Below are 13248 nucleotides of genomic sequence, written 5' to 3'. Positions count from 1 at the left end.
TCTCGTATCACAATGATCACGTTGTGAGCCATATGGCTTCATAATAAACCGTAAACAGTAACAAGGAAATATAGGAAGCAAAGAGCTTGCAGTGCATTCTAGTGTAGAAAACACCAGGCATTATTTGTTCTGCATTTACCGTAAAATAATGCACATCGAATATAAAAGGATTTCAAAAAGTTTCCCGGAGCAAAAAATTTGAAAAATTAATAAAGAAAGTTTGACAAAAAATTTAAGTAAAAATTGATTATTTTGACGAAGTGATCGAGTCAGCGAAATGAGCTGTCGGAGAAATGATCGAGTAGGTAGGTGATTGGCAATCGTAACGCTCGAATACGCCACCTGGAGAGAGACCGGTTCCATGTCTTGATCCTACCCCCATCCCTCACCTTTTCTCAGTTGCATGGGAATGTACTACGATATTCTCCCCTTCCATATTATTTTTTCGTATTTAATTGCCAAAAATATTTTCTTTTCAGAGCAATGTTTAATGCAGTTTTCAGTTCCATATAGTTTTCCAACTCAAAAGATTTTAATCTAAATGAAAATCAAGAGAGAAGCTAGCGTACTTCCTTCCTCTATGACTCTCCACAGGCTAGTGGGGAAAACATGCGAAGTGTTGCCATAGGTAGAGAGTTCTGCTCTACACCACCTGCAGCCCATTTCGATCGCCAATATGAGCTGTCGGGAAAATGATCGAGTCGGTGGTGGGAGCTGTCTGTGGAATGATCGTTAAGGTGAAATGACATCTTCGATGTAAGCTGTCAGTGAAGTGATCATATTGGGGAAATGAATTCGGTGATGCGATCTTTCGGCGGAGTGATTGACGACAATATGAATAGAATAAGATCCATAATCCTTTTTTTAATAAATAAGAAGAAAAAAATTTAGGATTTTTTTTTTTTTTTTTTTTTTTTTTTTGTGTTTAACCCCTTGCATCCGAAGCGTCATGAAAAGACATTTACAAGCAAACTACGGCAAGTGTCGTTTCGTGACGGTCTTGTTTTTTTGGGGTAGGGAGAGTAGAAAAAGAGATTCTTGGGTGGGGAAAGAAATGGGGGTCAGTTAAGGGAAGGACGAACAAAGAGAAGGGTTGGCAGTTTACCTCAATTACTCAAACTATTATCCTTCCCCTAAGTTTCTTCTGAATGGGTTGCTTTTTGCTTTGAAATTTGGCCTTCAAGAAAAACGCCAATACTATCATTTTACTTACATTGAAAACTATTTTGAAAAGCACAACTAAGAAGCTTTTTCTTAAGCAATGTTTTTTTTTCCTTAAATAACATTATTAAAAATATGTAATCTAAGATTATGATTATTCGATAATAATCTACTTCAAATAATGTTTTATTTTTTTTATCCGCATTTTGTTATCATTAAAAATAAGTAAATAAATAAAGTAAAAAAAATTGATAATAATATTTAAAAAAAAAAAAATTCAGTGCTTTTATATTGTTTTAGTTACCTAAATTTTTACAGATTTCAATTGTTATAAAACTTTTTATAGTTTTTCGGCAAAGAATATAATAAAGATTCTTTGAATAATACATTTTTTCTTCATTTTCCTTCCATTTTATCAGATAAGTGATTCTTTAAATTTTTATTAATCGAGGATTTATTCATCAAAATATTAAACAAAAAATCTGATTATAAGAACTTTACACAATTTTATAATTTTCAAGATTTTTTCGTTTAATAGAAATACAAAAATAATGATTAATAGATATGGCGCGAAATATTAAGAAAAGTTTCATTTTATTTTACTTCATATTTATATTATATTTATTTTCTTTCAATGCATGTAATAAATTTATTAATATTATATTTACGGATTTACTAAAAGCAAAACATTTAAACGGAACAAGGGATGTTATTTTTTAAATTATTTTACCTGCCTTTTTTCAAACGAACCTTCAGCGAAGAATTAATAAGAGTTATTTAAAATCAGAATCAAATAAAAGTTGTTTAAAACCAGAATAGTTAAAATCCACGAATATTTGATACGAAAAAGCTTCTCAACTAATCTTTCTAATCACTATAGAAGGGGGGAAAAAACTTGTTCTTTAACTATAAGTTAGATGTTTTTGACATAAAATTTTAAAATTCGAGACTTGCTAAATAACGGTAAGCATCTCAGGGTACCAGAAAAAGTATAAATAACTTGATATAATCATTTAATTACAGACTTAGTCATACAATTTAATATGATTTATTATTTATTATATAATTTATTCATATTATTACACAATTAAAAGTTAGCCTTTCGTAAATTTGGTCTTTTTATAGATAATTTAATGTGATTTAAAAATTAATCTGATCTGGATCAGCTTGAATTCCTGATTAGTTCAATTTTAAAAGCTCAGTGGAAATTATTTAGTTCTTGAAAAATATGCATCAATAGTAACAATACCAAATGAACAGGAAGCATAATTTGAATTCAGATTGACCATCATACTATCGCGATTACAAATAATTTGAAGTACTGAGTGTATACTAAGAACATGGTTGAGATCTAGAAATATTTTGTTACGAGAACAATAACAGTACTATTATCCATGCTACAACAGTACTATTTTTGCACTAAAAGAGAAAACGAAGTAATTTCCATGCTATTCTGTGATTATTATTACTATTTTTGGTAAAAAATTAAATCAAAAGCGGATTCATTTGCATCAGTACTATTTAAAAAAATATGTTTAAAATTTATTATAAGTGTAACATAAATTGAGCAGATTGATTTTATAATCCTTAAATTTAGTTTTTAAAAGAAATCAGGGCATGGATTGCACATATTTGTAGTAAATTATTATTTTTTAGTTATTTACTTAATTATTATTTTTCATTATTTGAGAAAAAAACATCCTACTGTAAAAACAGCTTAATTTAATTGTGAAAACAACAGTTAAAACTCCAATACATATATTAAAAAGGATTTTTTTAAGGGAAAAAGAACTTTTAACAACAAATTACATTAACCACCGAAACTGACTTTAAAGTTAGCAATCAGTGATGTTACAAATGGGTAAATAGAACTTTTGTCATTATCAAATTTTGTCATTACCATTTTTGTCATTTTCAAATCATAATATTTATAACGATTACGGATTAAATCAAAATGAAAACATAAAACTATGAAAAAAATTGTTTCTGCTTAATTATTTATTCACACAATTCATATTATTAGGTGTAAGTACAATATTTAAAAGGAAAAAACCTGTTCTTTTTTTTTTTTTTTGCTTTTGTTTTTTAGAATGAATGGACTTTTATATCGTAAGACCAAGATATAAGGAATAAAAATCAACATGAAAATAAATTTGGAATTTTCCTAAATATTTTGAAAACAAAACTCGTTAGTTATTTGTTGCATCTTACTTCCCCTGTTTCCGTAAATATTAAATATTTTTTGCAATTACATTGAATGTGAAAATAAATTGATAAATAGAATTAAAAATAAACCATCTATTGTTCTTGAGTTCTTGTAGTAAGCACTTCAAGAGAACATTACTAGAAAGAAAGAGCATGGCGAATGGAAGAAAGTAACTAATTCCTTGCAATACGAAAGCATTTCCTGTATCATATTATAGAATTCCCCGGAATCATTATTTTTAAACAGGCTGTCAACAAGTAAATAAGTATTGTAAAAACTACACAACACACGTTCTTGAAAGGATAACAATATACAACAAAATATAGCTCTTGACACTTATAACCGAGTTATATCATCCACCACTCCCCTTTGCGTGCTATCGGCATCACAGAAAGGGAAATACTTCTGCATTTACAGTGAAATCGTGTGCTAACTCATTAAGTATTAGCGAGCATATTACTTTGATTATTACATATTTCATAGGGATAAAAAAACGGAATTTTGTTATGTTGAAAGAAAGATTGAAGTTTTTCCCAATTGAAATTTCGGGTAAAACTTACACGACCTTATTATAACATATGGTCTGGTTTGAAATAATTAAGTAAATTAATGTTTTAGTAACTTACTTTTTATAATTATCAAAATAAAATAATTATCAACAGTGAAATCTTAAACATTTGGAATGTATCCACATATAAAAAATAACCACACAAAAAAAGTATTACACCATATTCATCTTAATCATAAAATGATTCTTAAAATATAAGTTGTAAGTTCAGGTAATTTTCATTCGCTTTAAGAAAACTCTTAGGACAAAAGGATTTCTATTTTACCCGGACTGTAGAATCTGTAATTAATAAAAAAAATAATTAATCAATATAGACAGGGACGAATCAAGACAAATACGAAAGCACTAAATTTTCTCCGCATCTCAGTAAGTATTTTAAATTTTCTGTAGCAATAAATGACATTTCTAATACCGGGGAACTTCATGTAATAAATTTAACCAGCTTTATGTAATAAACTTTTGCTATAATAAAAACGAAATGCGCTATTATCTAAAAATTGACAATTTTCAGCAAATAAAGCATTTTAATTTTTTTAGATTTGAAATGAAAAATAAAATGCAATATTTTTAATGATAGTAATATTATTGATCCGAGCTGGTGACTGGTAACCCACCCAGTTTTGGAGGGATGAGTACCAAGTAGCAGCTTGTCTAGGAAGTAAAGGTGGTTTGTGCGCAATAGTGACCATATTGCCGAGATCATGCCATCGCTGACAAAACACAGCTCGTGAGCTTCATTAACTATGTATTTGATTCTAAAGTACGTGCATTTTTTAAAACTTTATCTGCCTCGATTCCCCATTTTAAACATAATATTTATAAACATAATGCCAAATTTATGAACATAATATTTTATTTTTAATATTAACATCGCAAATCTTGGAAAAAATGTTTCCCTGTGACTTGGACTTTTAGGTTATTTTACTTTCAAAATTTGTTTTCAGTTTTTTTTTAAATTTAAAGTCTAATTATTTTTAAACTATTTTTATTTTCTATGATCATATATATAAAGAGAAGTTACGCCTTATACATGTTTCAATTGTCAAATTTCCACCAGATGTTCAAAACATTTTATATTTTTGGAAAGATGTTAGAAGCTTTCCTTTTCGAAAAATATATAAGTGTGAATAATAAATAAAATAAAATTAAATGAACATGTCTTTTTATGTTTTATATAGAGTAGCCTGTGCCCCCCTTGTGGTCAGACCCTCCACTCCAAACAAATGTTTTCCTAATGGCACTTCTTTTTCTCCTGATGGCATTATAATATAGGGAATTGAATATTAGATTTAATAAACTTATTTCGTATTGTAACAATTCTCAATAAAGCGTCAAAATTTATTGAAGATATTTAGCACCTAAACGATTTTTTTAAAATTCGTTTCCATCTTTCCTATTCGAGAAAAATTGCTAAAATTCCGATTCTTCTTTTATTCTCCCAATCATCTTTCTATTTTTTTTATTTATATTTAGATTATTTTAATTTTTTTATCTATCATATTATCTCTGTTTCGGTAAGAAACTGATAATTCTAAAACTGAGTTGCTCTTAGACTATATGACAGGAGAGAGAGAGACAGATGGAAGGAAGAGCCCATTCAACTTTTCTGAGAACAGAAGCAGGGAATATATAGCGGTTCTCTTTTACCTAAGCTAAACGGTGAATTCCAGCCGTGTTCCTGAAAAGGCAGCACTATAACATGACACCTTTTGTCACACTCTATTGTAGAAAAACACGTTGCACATTTCCTTCTTTTCTACATACTTGGAGATTTATTAGAAAATCAACCAGTAACTAAAGACAGCTTTTTTTGTTAATCAAAATTGAATCTTAGATTATAAATCAACCGCTAATGCAACTTAGCTTTAAATGTAACGACTAAGGCTAAATATTCTGTTTAAGTATTACGTAAGCGAAGTAATTACGAAAGTATTAAGTATTACGAAAGGAAGAACAAGGAAGTTTGAGATCTCATTTTTCTAACAAAAGGGGTGAGGTCAATGAGCAATGTTTACAAAAAATATTATAGTCATATTATTTTAAATTTTTTTAAAATAAAAAATACATTTTAACGAAAAATTAGGAAAAATTAAATGTCCTGAAAGAAAATACTAGAATTTCCTGAAACAATATTCAAATTTTTTTTGTTCCTAAAAAGTTTCTTAAAAGCCCAAAAATATGATCTATTATAACATTTCTATATAAGTTAAGTTAATTATTATTATTATGTTAATATATATATATATATATATATATATATATATATATATATATATATATATATATATATATATATATATATATATATATATATATATATATATATATATATATATATATATATATATATATATTCTGTTGTTCGATGCCAACTTATAATGATAGTTAAAATAAAATTTAACACAATCAACAAAGCATACTTACTTATTCCTTTCAAGAGACCAAAAAACTATTTCAACTATATCTAGATTAGCGGTGTATCAATTGCATAATATTAGTTGGGCATATTACTAAATAAAATTAATCGTAATTGGTTCATACTAAAATTAAGTCACCAAAATTATTTAAGCGTCATACGGTTCCCCAAAATAGAAGAACCTTTTCTCCATCCATTGTACTTTTTAATACATAGTTTATTCTTTTTTATTTCAATAAGTATCTATTACTAAAGTTGACTAATTATAACTGGTATCAATAATATTAAGGCGATTTTTTACGTTTCTCCTAAACATACTACGTAGTTCTCTTCATTTATTGTGACTTTCAGAACATAATCTTTTTTTTTTTGTTCCACTTATATTGATTTTAAATTATTTTGTATTATAGAAAAATATTTTAAAAGTATAACTTTGAACAAAATAAACATGCGATTTCGGAAAACTTACTAATTTCGAGACGCAGTCAACCATAGTTTTGTTCATCATTGGGTTTATCTGACATTAAAAGATAACACTTGAAAATATCGTGCAATAAACTCTTTTTATAATTAAATAGAGCTATGAGCTAGCAAACATTACTGATGATTTATCTTTAAAATATATATATTATAAAAATACATATATTTAAAATTGCTGAATTATTGTTTAATTTATAGCAAAGGTATCTGTAAAACCAATGAGTAAATTCTATTTTTCAAACTCTTGAACGATGTAATTAAATTTTTTAGAGAATTTTTAAGATGAGTGGTAGATTAGTTTCTTTCATCTTCTGTCCAAATTTTAAAATGCACTAACAGTCCTAATTAATACGAAACACAAACTCATAAATTGATAGTTATAGGTGTATATAAATATAGATCCATATAAATATAGATCCATATAAATATAGATGCAGAGAAAAATAAAATAAAAAACGCACAAAATAAATATGCTTAAAATGTTTTATATTTCAGTATGAATTACTGTCGAAATTATAAAAAAAACTTTTTTAACTTCAGTAAGTAGATTTTACTCCTTATAATTATGACAATCTATAACAATAGTTTATTCTAAAGAAATACTTTTAATTATATCAATCCCGCTACATATGAATGACTGATTTATGAACATACAAGAATAATAATTACTTATAATTTTTATATTTTTATTCAACTGTATTCTTCAGTAACGTTATTACAAAGTAATTATGATTGCAAATCCTGTCAATTTGAACACTGTTGATTTGAATTAAGAAGCAAGTCGTAAACAATTATATTGCATGCATCTTAATTTTTTTTTTCGGTCAGGACACTTAATAAAATGAAAGATATGTTTCAGAAGCCGTTTCTTATTATTGATTTATTTTAAAAGCTAATACTCTTAAATTTACTAAAATATAACTCGGAACCGTTTAGTATTAATTTCTTTATTTAAGAAATAAATTTAAAGATAACACAATCATAATATTAGATTTCATAAACCATGTTGCATTAAATAAAATTAATAAATCGCTGTACTTATACAAAAATTAAACGGATGAGATAATTTGAATATTCGGCACTTATCAAAAGAGTCTTCCTCTCTTATTTAAAATGTCGAAAGAATAGAAAAAAAGAAAGAAAGAACGAAATAAATAAAAGAAAGAAAAAAATTAAAGTATAATTTATTACTCCTCTACTTGAAAATCGCCAATAAGGTGCTAAACTTTTATTTTCGGAAAACTTATATTTCATGTAAATGTTCTAATTTGTCAACAATTCCCCTCCTTTGCCGCATGAGTGATTTTGAATACTCAACTGCGAGAAAACGATGACCCCTCCTCAACCCCTCACAGGAAGATAGTTTTGGACGAGTTCAATCATAGAAACTGCTTTCAGAAAACCCCCGTAATGAAGGGACACAAATTCTAGGACTCGATCGGAATCAGAGGGTTAAAGACGCAGTTTTTTAAAAGTTGGGCAAAAGACTTTTACCACAAGTATTCACGTGTATTATTTATACTTATTTAAGACACTTATTTAAGTACACCTAATATTTAGCCCAAAACTTGTAAATTAGTTATTTAAATAACCAATTCTCTTTAGAGAAAAAAAATATTCCCTTTTATTTCTGTCGATATGAAAATTTAATTGTTTTGATTTAAGAGACTTTGTTATCTTATTTAAATAATATCCGAATTTGCGCCTTACAGGTCGGAGAAAAGCGTTAGACTTTCATGGGTTAATCTGTCTGTTTAGAATTATTTTCGCATGCACACTTGCCTGTGAAAAACCAGCTAACCAGGTTTTTATTCGCAATCGCAATTCTAGAATACGTAATCTAGGCGACCGTTTTCATGTCTTGATCTTACCCCCATCTCTCTCCTTTTCTCAGTTGTATGGGAATGTACTACGATATTTTCCCCTTCCATATTATTTTTCGTATTTAATTGCCAAAAATATTTTCCTTTTAGAGCGATGTTTAATGCAGTTTTCAGTTTCATATGTTTTCCTAACATAAAATTTTTTAATCTATTTGAAAATCAAGATGGAATCTAGGGTACTTCCTTCTCCTGTGACTATCCACACGCTGAGGTGAAAGCATGTGAAGTGATGCCATATGTAGAGAGTTTTGCTCTGTGCCACCAGTAGTCACTTCAATCTCCGATTCGCAAGAAAAAAAAATCACATCCAGTGTAAATATTTCTTAAACAGAATTTTTTTTTTAATTTTTAAAAAAGAAAAAAAAACAACTTTGTTGCACACATTTTCCATAAATATATAGCTGTCCTCAAATCGCAACATATTTCGAGGACGCTCCAGTGTTTTGTCTTCAAATCATATCCTGCGCATAGTAGAATTTTTTTTTATAGCAATACTAGGCATGCATTTCAATAGAGTATGGATAGCCATAGGAGTTGGAAGAACATTAATTCTTGTTTCGATTTTCAAACCAGCTAAAATTTTTAAACTGTGAAACTATATGGATTACAATACTGTATCAAACATAGTGATTAAAGGAAACATCGCAGAAATTTAAAAAATATATATTTTTCACAATCTAAATGGGAAAAATATAAAAGCGGGAAACATTTTAATACATTTCCATAAATCTGACCAGAGAGGCGTATTCGAGTGTTGGGAATAACACACCTCACGGTTCAATTTCCGAACTTTAAAAAAAAAATTTCCCTTGTTTTTTATTTTTTTTTTATTTTTTATCGTAATAATAATTTTAAATAATTTTTGTTTTAGTAAATGATATAAACAATATTTTTCCTTAGGCAGTTTTTTTTTATGAAGTTCGGTATTTCTGGTAAGAAATAAAGTATATTCGAGTAAAAAGGAAAATACCAGAATAGCAACTGAAGCAAGAGTGCAGTAAACTAAAAAAAGAAAAAATAAAAAAAAAATAAAAAAAACTGTCCATCCTGTATAATTTTGGATCTAATATCGGATCTTCACGATCTAGGACAGGACTCAATCTTAATGATTCGAAGGGGTGACCTCAAATATGCTATTTAATTAGCGCAGACGATATTTTAAGTTACGAAATCAGTTACAAAATCTCACTTTTTCTGAACAAACATACCATTTTTTTCCACGGATTCGGATTTCTGACCCCCAAAATATAGGAGATACCCCTAATCTGAGAGATATGGTCCCCATATTTCGGTCAGGAGAGCGATCCAAAGTTTGGATCTCATAATGTTAATTCCATTTTTTGCGTATTTCCTATTTTGCGCGATCTTTTTAAGCGAATTGAAATGTTTTGAATATAATTATAAAATTCGATTATCCAAAGAAAGTTCCATGCAAAAAATGTATGTTATTTAATATTTATTATTTTATTTAATGATAGTTGAAAAAATTTGGAATCGTAAGGTATACAATTTTTTAGTAAGTAATACATTTATTTAATTACATTTTAATTAGGTATACATTTTAAAGTAAGTAATTTTTGATAACAAAATACAAAATTTGTGCAAAATTGGTTGAATAGTTCTTGAGAAAAAGACTTTTGAATATACGACTTTTTAAAATTCGATTTTTTAGGAACTATTAAACCGATTTCGATCGAATTTTGTATTTTGCCTCGTAAAATTAGATACTTTAGACTGACGTAAAAATTTTATACGAATTCTAAACAAATTTTACAATTGTGAGCAAAAATTTTTCATTTCGCTTAAAAAATTTTCTAAAAATGGCCATGTACCCAAAAAAATAAAATAAACATTAATAAACTTTGGACTGCTCTCTTGACCAAGCTATTGGGGCCATATTTCCAAATTGTGGCTATCCCTATATTTTTGAGATCAGAAATCTGAAGCCGTTGAAAAAAGATATGTTGTATGACTTGTTTTTAAAATTCAGATCTTATGCGGGATTCAAAACTAAATTGATCGTATAATCGTAGTGGTGAAAGTAGGTATTTTTTAAATTTAAAAAGTAAAGAAAGATATGGTTGACAGGAAATAAATTTAATACCTAGATGGCGTACTCAAGTGCTAAACGGCACGGTGGCCTAGCTATACGCCTTACTCTATTTCTTGTCATTTAATCGTAATCGAGATTAATGTATCATTTAAATTGTAATCGTACGAATCGAAGTTTAATATCGAAAATTATTTTCAGCTGTGTTGTTGTGAGTTGTGTTTTTATAATGAACTTTTTTAGCTGTAATAATATTTTTCAGTCACCAATGTTCTGTGATATTTATAAATCAGTAAACTCTTATTGTTTACTACATCATGCAAATCGTATATTTATTTAATTTGAGATAATTTTTAAAGTAAGTTGTTATTACCATTCTGTTAAAAATATATTCTAATGTTGTTTTTTCATAATATTGTTACTGTTTTGATTTCATTTTTTTAATGTCTGATTTCTTTTTCCTTATATTTTTTGAATTTTTAATTTGCAGGGTGTAGAGAAGATGTAAGAGTAAACAGGTATGTTTATGTTGAGTGTTATTTGTTATTTATTATCTATTTTGATATGGTAAACTTTTTTCCAATGTTGAATAATTTCATACTTTTATCAAGTTAAAAATTTGTTAAAATTTCTTTAAAGTGTTTCAAATATAGAATATGCCAAAACTTTTGAAATCAACATTTTACTCATTATTAATGGATATTAATTATATTACTGTAATATTTATTTATTTATTCTGTATTTTTTTAAATTATTCCTTGACTCGTTCTTATAAACATTGCCTATAAACAATCTCTGAATTTACTTTTGCATTCCATAATCAAGTACTGGCCATTCAAGAGTAAAAGTTTGACACTGATTTATGTTTTTCTCTTTGTTAGATATAGGATTGTCATGCCAAACATAGTTTTCATCCCTAATGTCAAGAATTTTTAGAATACTGAATTCATTTTAATTTAAAATATGGTAAAATTAGCTTTCACATTTAGTACCTATGATTTAAAGACATCATGATTGAGCCTTGTGTATCCAATTTTGTTTTAGAGTATTTCATAAAGTGTAGAAAATAAACGGAAGATTTCTATATCATTACTTGCCCTTAAAATTGGTGAGAATAGGGTAATTATGCATAAGAAACTTTAAAAAGAAAATCAGCAGAGGTTAACTTTTATGGTAAACTGTATACCCACTGAGCTAGCCACTTTTTAAGTTGATCTTAAGCATAAACACGACATCTTAGCAATTCCAATTTCAATAATTTTTGTATTAAAACTACAATTATTTATACTGTTTCTTACAAAGCACTCCAAAGTTTTATCCTTAGTAACATTTTAAAAAATATCATTTTCAATGAAAAATCTAACAATTTGAATAATTAATCACCTAGAATAGTAAGACACTTATTTCATGAACCGATTGCGTGACCTAAGGATTTTTTCAAAAGTAGGAGCATTAGTAATTATGAATCAATTTTGTTATAAACCATAGTTTAAATATAAAGATTTTAATGTAGCTCATTAAATTTTGCTGATTAAAAGAAAGGTTAATGGTCACCTTGTTGCAACTGAATAAAATAATGTGGTCATCAAAAAATATGAAATGAAATGATCACTATGAAATTTGATGAAAGGTCTAGTCTAAGAAGTCTTTCTAGTTTTTAGAGAAAAAAATGCATTTTTGAAATTTGTTGTAACAAGTTAAGCTTTCCATTTCTTATCTTTTGAATGTTCTTAATGCTTAACACAGATTTTTTCCCCTATAAATTGTTAAATTGTTAATATTTTTTGTATTATTTTGTAGTATTTTCCTTTTCCTTATATTGTTTACATACTGCATTAAAAAAAAGAAGAAAAAAAAAACATTTTTTTTTAATATTAGTGTATGCATATACTGTTATTACAACAGCATGGTTACAAAATGAATAGTTAAAAAAAAAGAAAATAAATAAATGAAAACAGAGAAAATTTAGGGAAAATTAGAATATCTTACAGCTTGCTAAAGTTAAAGTTCAACATTCATTTTCTTTAAGAGTTTAAAAAGACATGCTAGCAACAAATATGTGGGTTAACATGAGTTATCAATCATTAGTGAAATTCTAATAATAACTATCTCAGTTAATTTTGATTATGCCTTTGCTTATTCTCATTAAGTCATTTAGGTATATTTAACTCTAATGCTAGGACCTTTGTATTCTTCAAATAAAATTGTCATTGGCAAATCTTTTTTTTTTTTTTTTTTTTTGATTAAGAAAGGAAACTGGTCATTGATTGTTAACAATTATATATTGATTATGTATTAGATTACTCACCTTTAAAAGACTTAGGTTAGTTACACCTTTGAAAGACTTAGGTTAGTATTTGAATACTGGGTCTCAAAATTGTTTTATAATAGCAAAAAAACCTTTTCTTGTCATAATAAATAAATAAATAATTGGAAAATAAAATTCTGTTTTTAATAAAGGTTTCAGATTAATTTTAACTTTTG

The 13248-nt window shown here is 27.3% G+C and overlaps 1 protein-coding gene across 1 annotated transcript in view; it reads left to right on the top strand.

Moving 5' to 3' along the window:
• Positions 1-13248, top strand: part of LOC107441251 (uncharacterized) — a 46628-nt gene that overhangs the window by 18878 nt on the left and 14502 nt on the right. Inside the window, exon 3 of the mRNA XM_087168871.1 lies at positions 11255-11282. Within this exon, the coding sequence (XP_087024997.1) occupies positions 11255-11282 (28 nt within the window). The remainder of the gene's footprint in view (positions 1-11254; positions 11283-13248) is intronic.

The sequence above is a fragment of the Parasteatoda tepidariorum genome, chromosome 7 (genome assembly GCF_982258835.1).
Source record: "Parasteatoda tepidariorum strain Cologne lab strain chromosome 7, Ptep-v5.0, whole genome shotgun sequence".
Classification (NCBI taxonomy): Eukaryota; Metazoa; Arthropoda; class Arachnida; order Araneae; family Theridiidae; genus Parasteatoda; species Parasteatoda tepidariorum.
This window is presented reverse-complemented; position numbering and strand designations above follow the sequence as displayed.